Below are 20,051 nucleotides of genomic sequence, written 5' to 3'. Positions count from 1 at the left end.
AGATGTTTGGTACGGAGGACTACAATTGCTCCGTAAATAGACTAAATTCCTACAATTACAAAATATATATAAATCTCCTTTTAAATTTGTCTATTTTTGATGGATTAACATTAAAAATGTCTTGTTTTTAGAGACATCAAATATTTTTCCATTGACGGTTAAAAGAGACTCGGTTCTTCCCTCTTCTCCGTCCTGGAGCTTCGTCTTTAACGTTCCCCTAAAAAGAGACCGTGTTCCTCTCGTCCGCCTCGTCATCTTCACACTTTGTAAAGAGAAGCCTGAACAAGCAGCTTGTAGAGGAAACACTTTAAGCTGCTTCTCTGCATGAGATGTTAGATCAGCTGACTGGTTGTAGTTTGTAGAGGTTAGTGTCCTCAATGCTGCCACCCGGTGGTGACGTGTGGAACTACAGCAAAGCATGCAGCACATAAAAGCATCGTGTGGTGATGCTAGAGAAAGAAAACAACCTTTCAAAGGCATTTTGTTGGTTTTTAGATATCGAGGAATTGACGTAATGACGAGATTTGTTTGGTTTTGGGACACAATTCTATCTTAAATAATATGTTGTATGATTGGATGTGTGGAAATATTTAACAACAAAGTGTGTTCAGTGAAGATCACAAAACATCAGAACAAGCTGGTCCTCCTGTCCAGTAAGACAGCTTTAACTCTTAACATGACTTTATAAACTGATTAAATCAAAGAAACATAAATGCTGCCAATTCCATGATATATCGTCCTCATAACTCTTAATTTAAGAAGTTTAGTCATCAAGAATACATTTCAATCTGTTCATTGTCCATGTTGAGTGTGTGGGGAAATCCACGATGACGTAAGCAGAAACAGTGAAGCCACACCGGTGACCACTGAGCCTCCTCCTCCTCCTGCAGCTGCTTCATGAGATGAGTGCGATTAAAAACGTGGACCTGCAAAGACCGGATGAAGGCCGCGACCTCAGAACTACTTCTGCAGGTCTGTCGGCACACGTTCTTGGTGGTCTTGAGGTCCAGGTAGAGGTCTTCAGTGGACAGCGAGTCCCTCCATCCTGCAGAGCGGGACCCTTCAGGTGGGTCCATGGTCACCTGAGAGTCGTTCTCTAGGATTCTCTCCGGTTTATCTCCAATAAGTTTGTGTTACTCTGTTAATGTTACTTTACACTATTACTCAGAAATGTAAACTCAATCATGGACAGTTTTGGAGGAAGATGTAAAAGTTGCCTTGAAAAAAGTTTCAGTTTTTAAATATATTTAGCAATAATATTCTTAGTTTTATTCCCGACATCCTTCCTCTCAACTACCTCACAGATACAACCGTGTGTAATAAAACAGATAAACAGTGAGAATGAGTTTATTTTTCTAGTCACGTTTTATTCATTTTTTTAGTACATTTCAGTTTGTTGAGAGACAACTAGAGCAGAGGAAGAGAGACTGTCTGCTTCACCCCAGCGGGGCTAAAGACGGTGATGTACAGCTCAGTCTGTACAGCTCAGAGGGTTGAAGTGAAACATCGTCGTCGTCGTTGCACCAACGGCTCCTGTGAGGGCAGGAACAGCTGTTACCCAACAGATGCATGCGTTTGATGGCAGGGCTGACACATCGGTAGGAAACACGGCTTCAGGTCAAACTTCATCCCCTTTAAACTATCTGTGAGCTAAATCAAAGGGAGTCAATATTCAAACTAATAGCTTCAGCTGAGCCCGATTCTATATCATCATCGGATTACTAGAATGAAATGTGGGCTCCAGATTATTTTGGCGGGTGAAGCAGCTCGTTAGCCACAAACAGAAACATACAGTTTAGAAGAGAGACATTCGATAGTCCAACGTTTTGGGAAATAAGCTTATTTGCTCTGTTGGTGAGATTTGGATGAGTAACGTGACGCCAGTCAAGCCAGAAGCAGAGTGAACATAACGAAGCTTAGAGATGTCCAACAGCTGAGCCGGTCTGCCGGCTGGCTGGCGTCTGGTGAGAGGGTCTTGGCAGACCGTGAGGACTAAATCCACACCCACCCACACAGACCGTGACACTCCTGAACCGTCTACTCCACCACGTTCACTTGGGAACATTTAAAAGTGCGTCGGTAGAAAGTCCTGCCGAAGATTTAGCAAACAGAGAAAAGAAAAGTTGTTGGATAAAACAAAACCTTCAATGTCCAATTTCATAAACACAGGTATCTGAAAGCCTTTCTCTTATTTCAATAAGGAATAATGCAGCGTGTTAAACTCAGGGAGTGGACTATCATTAGAATCATTTCCCAATCAAGTCTCAAAACATCTAAATCACCTTTTTGTCAAAGTTGTTTTCTAACAATCAGAGCTGCTTTGACTCATTTAAACGTCTCTTATACGACAACCCGGTGTTTAAATCTCAACTTTCTCCTGCTGATACATTCATGTAAAAATAAGATAACACAAGCTGAACTCTTTGGAGACAAAGAAGGCATACCGTGTGAAAAGATGGAGCAAAGATGGATGAACTGCGGGGGGGGAAAGGCGTTGGAAGAAATAAATAGCGCAGAGATCATAGCAAGGATCGAGTGTGCATCAGATTAAGGACCAAGAATAAAATGCTAATCCAGTTACATGAAAAGAAAAGATTTCTGCAAAACAGAATCTATAGAAACGCAGATCTACACCGAGCCATCCGGGCGCTTCAGGTAGAGTCGGTGCATTTAATTGCTTACAATGCTGAGAATCTCTGTTTGTCAGTGTTTAAATAATAATTTAATGATAGCAAATATGTCCGAGTATGTCGGTTGATAAACATAAAACAGATGAATATATTTGGTCCAGAGCTAATCTCAGAATATGTAGTTTGAATGTGAGTCTAGATTACTGGTGTAATCAGCCCGCCAACGCACATGAAAACTCTTTTATATAACTATCATGTAACGGAGTGAGTCACTGGCTTTACTTGGTATTTAAAGAAACCTCAGCTACCGGCCTGACGTCAAATAAAACCGACTGAAAAGATCAATTCTCACAGAACCACAACGGACAGAAAGTTGAGTTTTGAACCGTGTTATGATTTAGTCACATGTGACTCTCCACTGGCGACACAAACGTTTGCTCACAATTAGTCTGTCGGGTTACAATGTTCAGCTTTAGTGTGGAGTCGTTTTAGAGTCAAATGATGTTGCATCATACTGGGAGGTGTTTCTAATATGTCGAATCCATTTATATCAATGAAGACAAACTCATACACTATTCCTTTAGAACCTTTTCTTCAAAAAAGGTTCTTAATGTCACCCTTAGTCTCACAAAGAACCCTTGAAAACCTCTTTCTTCAAGAAAGGGTTCCTTAGGGTAGAACCTCTCTAATCTCTCAGAGTATAGAAACAGAAACGCCTCACTGTATGATGTAATACAACTCCAGCACCACAAAATACATCTTCCAAAAATGATCTAGTTGTACCTAATACCCCGGCAACTGAGTGTACGTCTCTCCAAGACAGATGCATCTACACCATTTCAACATCTGGCTAGAATGCATCCAAACCCGCCTCCCAAATCAGTCTTAGTTGCAGTTTAAGACGCTACCCGATCCATACAAAATGTGTAGTTTCAAAGTGTAACTGTCAGTAACTATGCCGGGAACATCAGCCTGTAGCACTGCAGTGTGTTATAATGAAAATAAAGGTTTGATGAGATATTGCGCACACAAATAAAGAAAAGGCATTTAAACCACTTGCTCTGGACAAACTTTGAGCTCTGTTTCCCCGTGCCGGTGCTGTGTTGGGTTGGTTTGATGTCGGCCAATTGGACTTTCTTTGCATGATTACATCGTCCGTGCATTGTCGATAATTATAATAACTGTTCTTTAGTTGAGTCAGTGGTGGTCTGGTCTTTGCTTTCAAGAATCTCCACCGTGTGCATCTTCAAAAGTCCCAAATGAGGCTCCACAGTTAAGGTGGACTTGGCTGTTAAGGTGCTTTCTGGCTCGAACCCTCCGTTTAGTCCACCTTAACAAGTCCCCAGTTAAAGGCAGACAGCGAGGTGTTGTTAAGCGAGTCCAACAAGTCCACCTCGGTCAGTTAAGCTGTACACGTTCTCTCTCCTCTCTATCAGGACCTGGATGAGTGACGGTGTTTGTTATAGTGTGGATTTCACCATGTTGTCAATTTCATTGGAATCTTCCCTCACTAAGCGTAGGACCTCCTGGACTCCTCCATTGACCTCTGATGGTGGAACGTCGGCACAAGAGAATCGCGACTCTTGTTAACGAGGGCGCCGACGTAACTTTTTTTCAAATGATATGTGCTCGGACCAACGTAAACAGTGATCGTTTGGTATGTGATCATGTAATTGCATATTGGAGGAGAGGAGAGGATTAAGAAGTAGTGGGATGCGAGATGATGGGAGAAAGACAGATTAGTCTAGAGTTTGTATTGATGATTGGCAAGAAACCAAAATGGATCCTCTTTCTAAGACGTTTAGGGAGGGATTTCCAAGCAGGAAGCCCAAAACTAAAGGAACTGAATCACGGGAGCCCTCGCAAGTAAATGAGCATCTGTGATCCTTCCTCTCCGAGAAACAAAACGTATACAGAAATGGGCACAACCCTTCAGGTGTCCACCCATGTTCAAGGTGTTCGTCCGCATCTTCTTCCTTCATTGAAAGTCCTCAAACACCCTCTTCTGTATCCAGTCTGAACAGAGAACAGCAGAGGAGCTGACACCTGCAGTCCGTCAGCTCCTCTCCTCTGAATCCTTCCTGGATCCCTCCCCCCCCCCCCTTGTTCACCTTCAGTCCCAAAACTCTTCCCAGATCAACACAGACAGCGGCGGTCGCTCTTGGTCACTTCCTCCGAGGAGTGAACAACATTGGGGACGAACCCGCTCTTCACGCCTTCCCAGCCCTCCTGGATTGTGATGTCGCCGGACCGCACCAGGGCGAAGATGTCCTTGGTCAGCTCGGTGAAGGCGTGCTCCACGTTGATGGCGTCGCGGGCCGACGTCTCGACGTAGCGCATCCCGTAAGCCCCCGCGAGCTTCTCCGCTTCCTGGCGGGTCACCTAGAAGACCAAAATGAGATGAGATGAAACTTCGGACGGTCAAGAGTTGGTAGATGTAACACACCCTCTGAGAATTACAAGAGAACCTCCGGAGACTCAAATCCAGATTTCTAAAAGCTTTCTTTATACTAACTAGATGTAGAGTCATTTTCTCATAGACTTCCATGCATCCAGAGGAGTCCTACAACATGGTATTAAATGGGTGTGGACATCCTGTAAAGTCTACATTTTCGATAGTGATATTTCTGCTTCCTGTCTGCCAACCGCCCCGAGAGAATTGAACAAACAATGCTGACCCACGTCTGATCTAAATGTGAACACAAGGTTATTTTTAATGCTGCAGACTTTGTTAAATTGTGTATTACATAACATTTAAAACAGCCTCCGTCCCCAGCAACACATTTGAACTCGACACAGCCTCGTTATTAATATCAATATGCCGCGTTCACTTTTCTACTTCACACACCTGGCGCTGGGCCTCCAGGTCACACTTGTGGCCCACCAATAGGAAGACGATGCTGTGGGGCTGGACGTGGCTGCGAGCCTCCTCCAGCCAGTCGTGGACGTTCTGGAAGGAGCGGCGGTTGGTGATGTCGAACAGGAGGAGCCCGCCCACGGAGTTACGGTAGTAAGCCCTGGTGATGGACCTGCACAGGGTGCAAGGGTGGAGGGGAAGGTAAAGATTTAAATGAATGTGTAAGTAATTCATTGTGAAGTAGCTGTAACTGCCGCTACACCTGATCAGACACTAAAACGGAGCGTTTCAGACAAACAAACATGTTCTAGTAGAAACCCAAAATACAAATTTGAACCTGAAAATGAGCAGATCTCGCAGTTTACAGCAGACACACACAGATTAACGTTTGACTCTTGGGGTTTGTGCAAAGACTATTATCTCTGTTCAGGATCTAGAGGATGATAGCTATGACACATTCAGTGAAAGGTATAACAAGACAAATCCAGAGGGAGAGATATTCAGAGGGAGAGTCTGACGACAAGACGTGTGAAAGAAAGAAGCAGAAGCAGAAGTGATGGAGGTGTCGCGTGACGGAGCTGAGAAGTTGGAACAAATTAGATGGAGAGGAGACGTATGAGACAGCTGATCATAGATCTCTGCCAGCTATTGGGACCAGTTTTGCTTATTTTGATGATTTAAATAACAAAATATATAACAGGACAGAGCAAGGACAGTGTTATTTAAATAACTTTTATATCATTTTGTATCATTCACTTTAAAAAGTGAGTTCAAGTCGCAAGTTTATATTATTTTAACTCTTTTCTTTTTAATGCATCTTTTCTCATCAATAATTGTACCTAAATATGAAATAGAACACATGGGTTCACTAACAACGTGCCCTGTCTCTCCAGTGACTCCCTGCACAGCGCGTTGAGTATCATTATCAGCCTTTCACAGTTAGAACTGCTGTTTGATTTTACTAAACAAACGCTGCCGCCTCGTCTGGGAGGAGAGTTGCTGCTCCAGCTTTTGATCAAATGTGACACTCTGCACGCACACAAACAAACGCACACCAGCCCCCTTATGATGCGTCTCGTCCTCCCACAATGTCCCCACAGAGACAACGTCAACATAACGAGGGGGGGGGGGGTTACAGACTTGAGGTAGACATATTGTGACATATGCAAGAGTAATTTCCCTGGTTGCTCGGATCGTGACAGTGAGCGTGAACTGTCGGGGAGAGACAGTCGCGTCTCTTAAGTCCTGCACGGTGACATGTCGCTGTGTTGGGCTGCGGTTTCAATAGTGTCATAGGGGGGGGTGGCCAGTCTTCAAATCATGTGCCAACATGCGTTAGGGTACTTCCAGTGTCCGATGTACATCAGGACGGTGTTTTTATGCTCTCATTCTCACTCTCTGTGCTTTCCCACCTCGCAGGTTTACGTGGATCCTGGTGATACCTGGACCCTGGTCTTGCCTCCTGCCGTGGTTCTGTCATATGCGTTGAATGTGTTGTAACTCTGTAAATGTTGTTCATTCTGTACACATGACATCTATTGCACTTCTGTCCATCCTGGGAGAGGATGCCTCCTCTGTTGCTCTCCCACAGGTCTCTCCCTCTCTTCTCCCCGTTAAAGGGTGTTTGGGGGAGTTGTTCCTGTTCCGGTGTGAGGGTCCTGGGACAGAGGATCTCGTATGTGTGCAGATTGTAAAGCCCTCTGAGGCAAATATGTGATTCGTGATTTTGAGCTATACAAAATAAATTCAATTGAATTGAACCTGCGCCTACTGTTTTCAACAGCTCCACAGAAGACACCTGGACAGCTCTGAGGCAATATCTAATCAGCGCCTCACCCTTTTACACATCATTTCTGTAGTTAAACTGTTGAAGTATACGACTGTGAAAATACGATAATTAAGGACTGAAACAAGTGAAATGCTGGAACATAAGAAGAAACATCTTGTCAGACAAAAAACAAGCATATGTTGCCTTGATTTAAGATATTTCATCTTACTTAGATTTTGCTTTTTGCAGCGCATGTATGTGTATATATTCATGGAAGTATGACACAACAATGACTGAGATGAGATCTGTGTTCTCAACAAGGAATGTGAGGAACAGAGGCTGTCCACGTACTCACAGTCACAGAATCCAAAATATGTAGAAATGTCAGTGAAAGGGTATCGTGTGGGAGTTAAAACTGAACTAATCACACACACATTTAAGTTAAAAACTTAAATGTGTGTCAGTTATTTGTTATATTTTCATATATTTAATATTTTTCTTTAGCACATACATTTGTCTGTGAGTCGTGCATCAACATTAGATGTAACAAATGTACAGTAAAGGTAATATTGTTACACGCCTCATCTTTGAAAGATACACTAATTGACCTTTTGCTCAGCGCCGCCTGTCAAGCTGTCAGAGCTACATTCACATGGAGCCCACACTGTCACTGACTGCACACCGTCAATGAATATTATCACATCTTTGGAAAAGCGATTTCACAGAGAAACAGACAGAAGGGTCTACAATATTCATTTGAAGGATTCATACCCAGGGTTCAGCAGAGACAACAGGTTAAACAGATAAAGATAGAAGCAAAAGCTACAGATCACAGCTACGATTGGCCAGTCTGTGTTCGAGGGGCGGGACTTAAAGAATGCGTTAATTGCTTTTGCTAACCCTAACCCACCATGGAGACATTTTCATTTATTTGTTCAGGGAAGTGGAGCATAAATCTCCACACTCAAATAAAATGGTGGACAGTAAACACAGAACATACTGCAGTAAATGAGGAATGATTTCACACACAGGCTGCTTTTGATTCCATAACTTTGCACCTCCTTATCCTCCTCATTAGTGCACGGCGTCTGCATACGTGAGCTCACAGAGGTCCCAGAATAGCTCTGCATCGACAGTGTGACACAAAACCAAAGCTGGTTTATGTGTCGTTTAAATGTACTCTTGCTAATTTCCTCTCTTAAGAGCACTTTCGTGTGTTCATGTTGTTAGAAACAAGCCCTCTGGTCATTTTCTGGGCTTGTATCAACTTCAAATCTCATTTGAATAACTGCTCTGTCTTTTTTTGCAGGCAAACAAGTTAGTCACAGGTAGCAATTCACGTTGTGAGACCTCCAGGCTACGTCGTTAAACTCCAAGCATTCCCCAACATTAACTACTAATCGTCTTTTTAAGAAATATAACGTAGGTTTCTTTATTGATAGACGCACTATAATACTCTATTTTACACAATGTGTGTCTGGTGTTAGGTCTTAATCAGATATCTAATCTTGTAATCATGTGATTTTTAGAAATAATTAGTTTGCTTCAGTTCTGTAAAATCAACTCTCTTCCAGTTAAATATCCAGACACGGTGGAGCGCTTCACCTCGGGTGACTCTTTCAGTTTCTGAATTTCTAAGTTCCTTGTTTTTGGCATTTTGTGGTTTTCATTCCGCACTGTATTTCCCAGAGATCAGCTGTCGCTGTGACGTATGTCTCTGTGAATGTTCTGCTGGATCAGCTTGAGAAACTCGAACTCTTTCTACTTGTTGTTTCATCGTCTCTTTACATCAGTCTGTGATTTAAAAGTGTTGCAAAGTAGGAAGTTGTATCTGTAAAGTCTCATGCCTAATAATAAATCATATTTAATTAATAAATCAGAATTTGTCTTTATCTTTCTCACGTTGTCACTATGTTTATATTGAAATATTACAACGTATTGAGTACAACTTTGAGGTACTTTCCTTATGCTATACTTATAGATATTGTAGTTTTGGCTCTAATACTTTAATTTGTATTCATCGTCTCTCAAACTACTCAACAATATGTAAAATAGTGAGCTCATTATGCAGTATTACTATATATAATATGTAATAGTATCGTAATATTATATATACTGAACAGAGTCATTCTACATGAGAACTTTTACTTTTAATACTTTCATACATTTAGATAGTAATAGCCTATATATTTTTTACTTAAAGTATTCTTTTTCAGGTGATATACTTTTATATATAGAATACTTCTTCCACCTTTTCTTCATGGCAAAATAATACCAGATATGACCCTGTTTTATGTTATATAGCTAGGGATAGCACTTATGGCATATTATAGTACTATCATGATGTAATACTCTATGATATATCTCAACCATAACTTTCTCACGCACACACACACACGCACACACACACACGCACACACACACACACACACACACACACACACACACACACACACACACACACAGCTGCTCTCACCTGAAGCGCTCCTGACCCGCGGTGTCCCAGATCTGCAGCTTGATCCGCTTGCCCGGCTCGATCTCCACCAGGCGGGAGAAGAAGTCCACGCCGACGGTGGGGTCCGACACCTGGGTGAAGCGGCCCTCCGTGAACCGCCGGATCAGACACGACTTGCCCACCGTGGAGTCCCCGATGACGATCAGCCGGAACTGATAGAGCCATATCGCCTCCATAACTTGGCTTCGCCCGTCTGTCGCGCTCACCGGTGCGTCTGTCTGTCTGTAATGCGCGTGCGTGCGTTAGAGCGAGAGAAAGAGAGAACATTAGATTATCCCTCAAAATATGTCCACGATATTCTTAATATTTGACAACTGCAGCAATAATACTTTATACTAGTAAACTATGATTGTAATGTGACTCTGCTGTATATTGATTTATACGAGTTTCTTCTATAATATCTGTAATAATAATAATAATACTAACTACATCTACTACTCATTTTACTGCAGCATACTACACTTTTAGAAATAAAGATGCAACTAGAACCAGTGTTCTTCTTGCCCACCTAGGAAACCCCTTTTTGGTTCCTGGTAGCACCTTTTATAAAGGTAGCACCTGGAACCCTTTCTCCTTAGAACCCAACATAAACAGTTATACGTAGACCCATCTGTGGAAAGTTCCACCCTAATCGTATGTTCTTCACTGGCGTCACGAGGCTTGTACTCTCCTAAAGTCGTGGTATTCTTTGTAAAAGTACCACGAATAACTTCAATCTGTCTGTAACATGAAGGACTGTACTGATACTATTGAACGCAAACAATGAACAGTCATTTTAAAACAATAACACACTCCTGGACTTACTCTCCCTTGATTCAGTTACTGAAACACAACCTTTTAATTGGTTTTGCTGACCCCCCTGCACACACACACACACACACACACACACACACACACACGTAACTGTGCTTCATTGTGTTCAGTGCGGGAGTCAAGTGGAACCACGAGATATGAGAGAAAATCCTCTTATGTTTTCCTCGTCACTCCACGGGATCAATTGAAGTTTTAATAAATCTGCTTTTTGGATTATTGGCCTCGTGCCCTTTGTGATACGAGGCTTTAGCATTTAAATGTGTGAACCCTCAGTACCCTGCTGCCTGGTTTCTTTCTCTATGTTTTACTTGAGTACAAATTTGCAGTACTTCTACTGTACTTGATTGTTCTGCATAATACTTGTGTTTTTGATATTTATATTTTGCTCGTAATGCTTTTGTACTTTAAGTAAAGGCTGAATCAGGAGTCAGGAGACCCAACACTTCTTCAACAGCTCAACAAACATTCTCCACATTGTTTCATCCCCTTGATATGAGCTGTGAAACATTATAAATAATACACTTTGACATACTTCTATTTTGAGTATTTCTTATTCCATGCTACTTTATACTCCACTACATCTCAAAATCCATACATGTATTTAAAATGGTATACACATTATGTTTATATGATACTCTACCCAGTAGTATACAACCATAAAATTGGCTCCACATTGATGACCTACAACAACAAAATGCTCTTACGTGTATTTTCTTTCTGATAACAGAACAATAAAATATTCTATAACTGGGAAAGCAGTTCTGTATCATGGGTACTTCAGATACTTTATTTAGCTGATAATTCTGGTACATTTTCTGTTTTTAATTCGCATGTATTCTTGTTATTTTCAGCAGTGGGTCTGTGGTAAAGAGGATGATCTTTTGAGGACATTATATTGTATTTCATTACTCCCTGACCAGGCCATCATCCGGCGGGCAGGGAGCCAGACACATGCCGCCTCCCATCACACCCTCCGTGGAGTCGGGTTGCGTCGCTCGGTCGGTATGCAAACATTAGTGGCCGAATCCCCGGTGAATAGCAGCCTTGTGGGCTCTCACACCGGATGCATATCGCATATCACGTGCATTTACACACCAAAAAAACTGTCATATTCATCCTCATGTGAGGCTTTATGATCTCTTGTTCCTAAATGTTTCTTTTTTAGTTTCTGTTTGAATGCAAATCTGATGGAGAGTCTAAATCAAGATGGACTCCAGACGCTTTAGACTCCTAAAACGTCTTATAGCAGAGATTGTTTTTACTGCAGGCTATTATTAGACCGGTGCACAGCATGACTGAAAGAAGAATAGGCCGAACGCTCGTGACATGATGCATATATTACAGACAGTGAATGGTTAAAAGAAAAACAGCCTACTTGGAGCAGGAGTGTAGTTTAGGCCGGAATGGTTGCTCTCTTTATTTTCCACGCTGTTTTCCTCGCGCCGTTCAGGACCAGGCCGGCGTGCGCTCCATGGCACCGACGAGTCTGTCTGGATCCTGGTCCTCGGGAGCCTCGGTGTTGAGACGGACGCTGGAGCACAGCAGGGCCGTGGGCTGATTTCCTTGTTGATGTCAGGGCCCGACCGAGAGCTGAACGGCAAAACGCATTCAAAGCAGGTGCAAATAAAATGGAAATGGAAAACCGGATCTTGCGCGTTCACCCGGAGCCACGACAAAAACGAGTTTCCTCACCCGAGACGCGCGGATGCGTTTCTGAATGCAGGAGGCTCGCTGTCAGAGAGAAGGGAGGGGGGGGAATCCCGCGGTATCACTTCTGTGTTTGGTGGCGTGTTTGTAGGGTTTCGCTGCTGATGAAATGGCAGCAGGAGCAGCAGCATCATATCGCCTGACTCATCCCGCATCAGTACCACTGCCGTAAAGCACCGTGGAGAGGCGCAACACTGAAGAAAAACGACCACGGGCAACCTTAGAATAGAGTCTAGTGAAGACAATAACAGACACATTACTCTAAAGTAATAAGGAGAATATTGTGGATGGTTTTATTCGTATTAGATTGTGTTAATAATATAATAAAAAGTAGAAATTCATGCAGTATGAGTACAAGTAAATACACGTTTAAAGATCATACATTAGAAAAACAGACACTCTAGGGAAATGTGCTTTTTATTTTGTATTTTATTAATACTATGTTTGTTTGTTTGTTTGTTTGTTCAGTGCAAGAGGAAGCTGCACACTCACTGCGCCAGTGCGCCGTCCATGTGCGCACTCGTCAGTGCGCAGACCCGGAAATGGGCGAGCTGCAGCCATGGGAGGTGTAGTTTTTTTTTCCGCACGCAGCTCTGGACCTTTGTTGCGTTTGTTGTGTTTTCTGCACTCGTGAGCGGTCAGCTGTCTTCATAAAGACAAGAAGAGAGTTTTAGCTTTTAGGGAGTTTCAAGATGTGGATTTAAGGATACGATTAAGATTTGGGATTATTTTGTAGGTTCTTCGAGTTAGTATGTGAGGTGGTTTGAAGTTAAAAGAAAAAGTAATGTCTAGTGTAGTGTCATGCATTTTTTGCATGTCTTTATCTTTGTGTTTTGTTGTTGTTTCTATTATTTTGTATAGAAACCGCCTTACCAGAAGTATTTCAATCAACAACCACAACCAGGTCATCTCTACATCTCATCACGAGGCAGGAAGCCCTCGTTTATCTCGAGATATTGTAGACACAGTTTCATCAAACACAACCTTTCCGAAATTCATATTATAGCGTCAGATACTGTCCATCTTATTTATGAAAGACACACTTGTCCTCACAAGACAATGAAAAAAGAAGAAACACAGATTCAGTCAAAACAATAACACATTAAAATCATTTTCGTTTCCCATTTATGCAGTTTCACTATATGTCTTTAAAGCAATGAAAGAAATAATAATAAATAAATAAAATAAATGTATTGCATTTAATACAGTTCATTTGAAATTCCTCTTTTCTGTTCCTCAACTTATAAAGTATAAAACACAAACAAGTTGTAAAACAATAAACTGAAGCATAACACCGCCACATGATTCACTAATGCTTTCATTAAAACGAAGGTGTGCCTAATAAAGCGACCACGCGCACACACACACAGTATGGGGGCGTGGTCGTCCAGACTGCTGACAGTCCTCGTCTGTCAGCGGATCAGACGAACAGCAGGAGATGATGTGCACACAGACCGGAGGCTGAACACTAAAACAGTTCTTTAACTTGGACACGACAGCGTTTAACATCCAGCAAGTTTTTATTTATTTTTGTTAGACACTTTTTGTTTTTGCACGGAGCTGAAGGAGACTAAATGTCCCATGAACACTTGCAGGGACGGTGACGATGATAATACTACAACCTGAACTACAATATTTTTAGTTCCCTTTTTTGTATCTGCGGGACTCCAGAGTGACACTATCATATGTGCATTTTACGGTTTTATTTCTATAAACTTTGCTTAAGGAGTTACTCATCGAGCTTATTTGTTTTTTTAAGTGTCAAATATTACAAGTACTCAGTGTTTCAGCCTCCCACCCCTCCACTTCACGCGGAACCCATAATTGGAGACCTCACCGCGCCACCCTATTACCGCGCGCCCTCGACCGGAGCAGTAAAATGCAGCGCGAGCGTCTGCTCAAAGTCTTGGTCATCGGCGATCTCGGAGTCGGCAAAACGTCCGTGATAAAGCGCTACGTGCACCAGGTCTTCTCCCAGCATTACCGCGCCACCATCGGAGTGGACTTCGCCCTCAAGGTGCTCAACTGGGATCAGAAGACGGTGGTGCGGCTGCAGCTGTGGGACATCGCTGGTGCGTAAAAGTGGTGGTTGGAAAGTGCGATTTTATCCCCCAGCGTGTGTTTAAAGAGTAGTTTACGTTCACACTGGGTTATGTTATGTTAGTGCACAAACATGAGGTTAGGCTTGTAAATATACCGGATTCAAGATAAACGTGTAGCATGTAATTGACTATTTATTAAATAGTTTTATGCACATCAACGTTTAAAACAAATGTCCTAATCGTTTGAGGAGAATTCCACCTAAATTACGAATTCCAATTTGTTATTTTCATGGCTTAGGTGAGTAAAGTAAAGTCTGGAGCTGCTCCATAGACAATGTTCTGCTTTAAATGAGCTTGATTCTTGTGTTCTCAGTAGTGAAAACACTTTCTCTAATGTCCACCAGGGGGCGACTCCTCTGGTTGTATAGAAGTCTATGAGAAAGTGACTCTACTTCTCTCTTGATTTATTACCTCAGTAAACATTGTAAACATGAGTTTATGGTCTCAATCTCTAGTTTCAAGTCTTCTTGAATACAGCATGATGTTCATTTAGTGAATTATGGTCCATTTAGAGTCAAGCAGACCATAAAGCAGGATATGCTTTAGGGCGGGGCTACCACAAGGATATCCTGTCTGGGAGTTGTCTGCTGTTTCTACTTATAACTTTAACCCTTTCACAGTATGTTCTCAGTTCACGAAAAATAATTGTAACAATTTGGTCGCCTTCAGCATTCGGTTGTAATTAGTGTTACTTCTGGTTGTTAAAAAAAAACAAAATTGTACATGACATGCATGATAAAAAAACACACATTTAGGGTTCAGATAGCAAACAATGCACGAGTGAGTGCTGTAACGCGGTTATACTAGTTTAAGACATTTAGTTTCTTCTATTTGGACTCAGACGCAGCAAATACATGGCGAGCACTTTGAACTTCTAATAGGTTGTTTCTTACTTGTCAGAATGTAATTAGAGATATCTTAAATGAAGAATTTGAATACTGGTTGTTAATCGAGTGTCAACATTGGACTTTCCAAGCACAATGCAACCAAGACACAAACGCACATTACAGTAATCTGCTGTTTCTCTCACGTTGGCTGCATTTTGCTGATTTCATCCAACGATGATGGTGCATGATGTGGACAGTTACCGCCTCGAACATGTGGTAAACCTCTGTTTCTTTGTGCTTCTAACACCCATCATGTCTCCATTACTGCATGCAATGTTGATGCTCTTCTCACACACTTGCTGAGCTTATGGGTGTTTGAACGACATGGCCGCTGATAAGAGCCGTCATTTACATGAAGATGTCCGGCTGACAGACTTTAGATCAGTAGCCAGTGATGACTTCACACTGGAGTCACTGCACGGGAGGCTGTTAAACTGGGTTCATGTTGACGGTTGGCAGATTATCCTCGTCAGTGCGTCAGAGTGATAATTGCATCACAGTGAGTGGTTGTTCATGTGGATGAAGTCCATCAGCTGAGTCTTTGGAGTGTTATCAAGTCGAGGCTGTTTTGCATAAAAAACATTTGCGATATTTTAGTAGCTACAGGTGTCGGAGATAAAACTAGTAATTAAACTCGATACTTTTATACCATCAACACAAAAAGCTCGCTGAAAAGTCTGTTAGATAGCATTTAGAACATTTGTGACGTTTGGACGTCTATTTGTAGACCAACCTGGAAGTTAGCTTGACTCACGGCTACATTATTTCCAAGGAAAGTTTTGCATTGGAAGACAAATTAGCTAGTGGTGAGTAAGCAGCACTTATATCAGGCTACAGACTGCAATGACCACGACAATTAGGACCCGTTGTCGTGGTGGGCGCACAAATCAAACGCGTCCGTGTGAGTATGCATCACTCAGAGCTAGCGACGTAGCATCAACAGTGAGAGCTACTATTTATGGTACGGAGGCTCAAACAAAGTGTTGTTGAGTTATTGTAAAGTAACATCTGTGACGTTGTTTCCTACAGAACCTGGAGTTCTGTCGTGTTTTTAGTAAAGTACCAGAAAGATGGTGTAGAAACTGACCTTACATTATGTTATACTGACACCTGTAGCTTACAAAATAGGGCAAATATTTTCAAAGTAATACGTTTGACACCGTGACCTTTTTAGGAACTTTTATTTTGAAGGGCTCTAGGTTGTAGGATTAACCCTACAGAGCTACAAAGACAAAAACTATTGGTCTTCAGTTGTGACATCTCATATCAGATGGTGTTAAGAAAGAGTCTCTCTGCGAGTGAAAGACAAAGATAACATCTGCTGTTCGGAAACAGCTTGCTAGTCTTGCTGCGTAGGTCATTAGCTGTGTGTGTGTGTGTGTGTGTGTGTGTGTGTGTGTGTGTGTGTGTGTGTGTGTGTGTGTGTGTGTGTGTGTGTGTGTGTGTGTTTGTCAACTGCTGCCTTGCTGATTCAGACGATATTAGGATCATGCGGAGGAAGTTAGCGTCCAGTATAGAGACTTATTGATTCACACACATGGTCACACACTTGCAATGCAAACAGACGATGCATTCTTCTAAACACACACACACACACACACACACACATGTGGTTCAACACATTTCTATTTGAATTAGTCAGATAGAAAAGTAACAGGCAGCTATTTTCTGAATGTTTTCAAGCAAATCTTCTAAAATGTAAAGAAAAGGATGTGTTTGATGCTTTCTTTTTGGTTATATTTGAATATTTTTGTCAAATAAAATAAGCCATTGAATAGTTTTATGACGTGATAGGCCACGGTACAAATAATAACATAGACCCCGAAAACTCCTTCTGTCATCCTTCTTCTTCTTCTTCTTTAAAAGGGCAGGAACGCTATGGCCACATGACCCGTGTGTACTACAGGGAGGCGGTGGGGGCCCTCGTCGTCTTCGACATGACCAGACTGTCCACGTTTCAGGCCGTCCTCAAGTGGAAAGGAGACCTGGACTCGAAGGTGAATACGATGATATACGAGGACTGAACGTGTTGAAGGAAGGTAGGAGGACGTGATTATCGTGACACACCCTCTGGTAGGCTTAATGCTATGAAACGTCATTAAAGGAATATACCATCAAATAGGCCTCCTGTATCTGACAACAGGAGAATTTATTGCTTTCTATCAGCACTTCTGCTTCAGTCATGACTAGCCGCATTACCCAGGAAGTCTTTTAATAGCCTTCAGTGAGAACAAGGAGCATGAACAGATTAACGTAAACTTGTGTTGGATATTGTTCCACAGTATTTTCTACAGTTTTCTAATGTTTTTCATTCGATATAAGTCACTTCACTTCAGCTTACGAGACTTTAGTGTCTCTTCAAAAGAAACCTTCCTTGCAGCGGTTAACAGAAGACGTTCACTACGTAAATATACATGTGTTAAATTAAATAGTACAGCTCCACAAAGACCAATACTAATGGTGCATTCAGGTACTCTTCAACTCGTAAAGTCAATCATTTCCAGGTTCATCATCAGTTTTAGAATATTATATATCACTGAATTATGATTATTGATGCATTAATGTGTTCATCACTTTCATGTTGCAGCTGGCAAAGCTCATTTAATTTACTTTATAAACTGCTGGGTAGCTTTATCTATGATCATTCAACGTCATTTATTAGTTGATTATATTTTGTATTCTGCAAACTAAGGTTATAAAGCAGAATGTAGGAGAGTAGGAGTATAAAGTAGCATACATTTTGAGGTACAAAATGTACTTATTTAAGTTCCACCTCTGGTTAACGTATGTGAGTAAGTGACTGATTGTCGGTCGTCTGCGTCCGTCAGGTCGCCCTTAGCAATGGGACGCCGGTTCCAGCCGTGCTATTGGCCAACAAGTGCGACCAGCGGAGTCACGGCTTGTGCCCCAAACTGCCCAAACTGGAGAACTTCTCCAAACAGTACGGATTCGTCGGCTGGTACGAAACCTCTGCCAAGGTAAGAGGTGATTGCTCGTCCTGCAAATTCCCCAGAGATGTGTTTCCGTCTCTCCCTATTTCCCACAGTTTTTCCTGCACTTTTAAAGCAGCACTAGAAATCAACACAAGTGGAGAAGTTGTGTTTTCTACACAAGTAGCACCTTCACACTTCAGAATTAAAGAACAAACTTGCCCCGTAACCCTCGCGGAAACTTACATTTTAAAGTACAATTTCAGGTCATTTGCTCACATTTCTTGGTTTCTGGGTCTTCAAAATTCAAAGTGCTCCATTTTGCCGCAATTTGTTGCCACCAACGTGCGTTGATCTGATGCAGCTAACATTAGCAACACTAAACTACGTAGTCATTTGTAATGGAGAGCCTTGAGGAGAAGTTAAAAGGATTTATTGTAGTAGATCTGTTCAATTTGGTTGATTGGATTTTATTCATCTACTTAGATGAATTGATTTGAAAGTACAAGATAGAAGCTTATGGTGCACAAGTGCTGTGTTCACTTTGTAATTCGTAGAGATGTGTAATGTGAAAGGGGTCACTCGTAGATCCACGAACCCTCAAAATGTTATCGTATTAAGTGAGTTTCCAAGTGGTGTTATTGTTGGCATAATTAAATTGAGCTTGCTTGTCCGTCACCCTTCTCTAACCCTTCATCTCCGTCCTCTCTCTCCAGGACAACACCAACATTGATGCCGCCATCACGTGCTTGGTGAAGAACATCATGACCGTGGAGGATGAGAGAGCCTTGCGTGACGCCACGTCACCCGCTGCCAAAAGCGAACCGGAAGGCAGCGTCCTGGTTCTGCCTCGCTTCGACTACAGCGCAAAGGAGAAAGGACTCAGTGGGTGTTCAGGATGCCCCTCGCTTCAACCCAGAGACGGGGACAACGACTAAAGGAGGGACGGACGGACGGATCCGAACCCAGAGACCGGACGGAGATTTGTTGAATGTTTAATATGTTGTAACTTAAAGATGCGTCTCGCTGTTGTCCTCGCAAATTCATTTGTTTGAGGAAACATTATTGTATTATAATAATTATTGTTTTTTTTATAACAGAAATGGAGTAAAAAATGTGTTAAACTTTTGAAAAAAATCTATGCTTTTGAAAAAAAGGTGATATTAAAATGTTTTATGGATTTGAAAGAAAACAAACAGAAAGATATTTAAATATTTTCTTTACAGCACAGCAGTATTTTTTTAAGGTTTGAGACGGATTAATTCCTTATTTTGTAATGAAGTCAATTCCTTTAGTCGTGAATTTTAAATACAAAAATTCATGATATTGTTTTCGCCTCTTTTTTTGGGCTTTGATTCTTTTTTGGCACAAAATATATACATTTCTTTGCTGCTTTGAAAGCAAGAACACAGTACGTGTGTACATTTAAAAAGCAAAAAAAATACAGTTTTATCCAAGACTGTTTCTAAGATTATATGTTTAGTATGTTGTTTGTCTTTGTCTGGCTGTTTTTTTGTCAACAGACCTGTTACAGGACTGACAGCAGCGAAGGAAGGACCCCTCGTTTGTTCTGTGAGTTGAGACACATTTGTCAATGACACATTTGTCGTCCGTTGTTTTGCTTTACATCTTGATGACTTCATTTTCAGTTCAGTTACAAATCAAATCTTGTTTTGAAGAGTTTGGTTTGTAGATGAAAAGTAAACATGATGGTCATTATAATAGAGAACCTAAGCTCGTTTACTCCTGTGTTAACTGCATTGATAACTTCAGATCATTTAACCGTTTTCAACGTAATTAAAGGAGATTTCAGCTCTGTAAAAAATCCATCTATGATCACCC

At 41.7% G+C, this 20,051-nt stretch overlaps 2 protein-coding genes across 2 annotated transcripts; one reads left to right on the top strand and one right to left on the bottom strand.

Moving 5' to 3' along the window:
• Positions 1-4,743: 4,743 nt before the first annotated feature.
• rab39bb (RAB39B, member RAS oncogene family b) lies at positions 4,744-12,234 on the bottom strand. Its single transcript, XM_076092385.1, has 4 exons — positions 11,959-12,234; positions 9,732-9,992; positions 5,479-5,659; positions 4,744-5,012 (listed from the first exon to the last, which is right to left on the bottom strand). The coding sequence occupies exons 2-4, from the start codon at positions 9,944-9,946 to the stop codon at positions 4,767-4,769; spliced, it is 642 nt and encodes a 213-aa protein (XP_075948500.1). The 5' UTR covers positions 9,947-9,992; positions 11,959-12,234; the 3' UTR covers positions 4,744-4,766.
• Positions 12,235-13,711: 1,477 nt separating this feature from the next.
• On the top strand, positions 13,712-20,038 carry LOC142950769 (ras-related protein Rab-38). Its single transcript, XM_076092384.1, has 4 exons — positions 13,712-14,362; positions 17,146-17,276; positions 18,108-18,257; positions 18,926-20,038. Exons 1-4 carry the CDS (start codon positions 14,170-14,172, stop codon positions 19,145-19,147), a joined length of 696 nt encoding a protein of 231 aa, XP_075948499.1. The 5' UTR covers positions 13,712-14,169; the 3' UTR covers positions 19,148-20,038.
• Positions 20,039-20,051: the final 13 nt, after the last annotated feature.

The sequence above is a fragment of the Anarhichas minor genome, unplaced genomic scaffold, assembly GCF_050575085.1.
Source record: "Anarhichas minor isolate MPS153535 unplaced genomic scaffold, ASM5057508v1 ptg000016l, whole genome shotgun sequence".
Taxonomy (NCBI): domain Eukaryota; kingdom Metazoa; phylum Chordata; class Actinopteri; order Perciformes; family Anarhichadidae; genus Anarhichas; species Anarhichas minor.
Note: the sequence above shows the minus strand (reverse complement) of the source record. Positions and strands in the feature narration are given on the sequence as shown.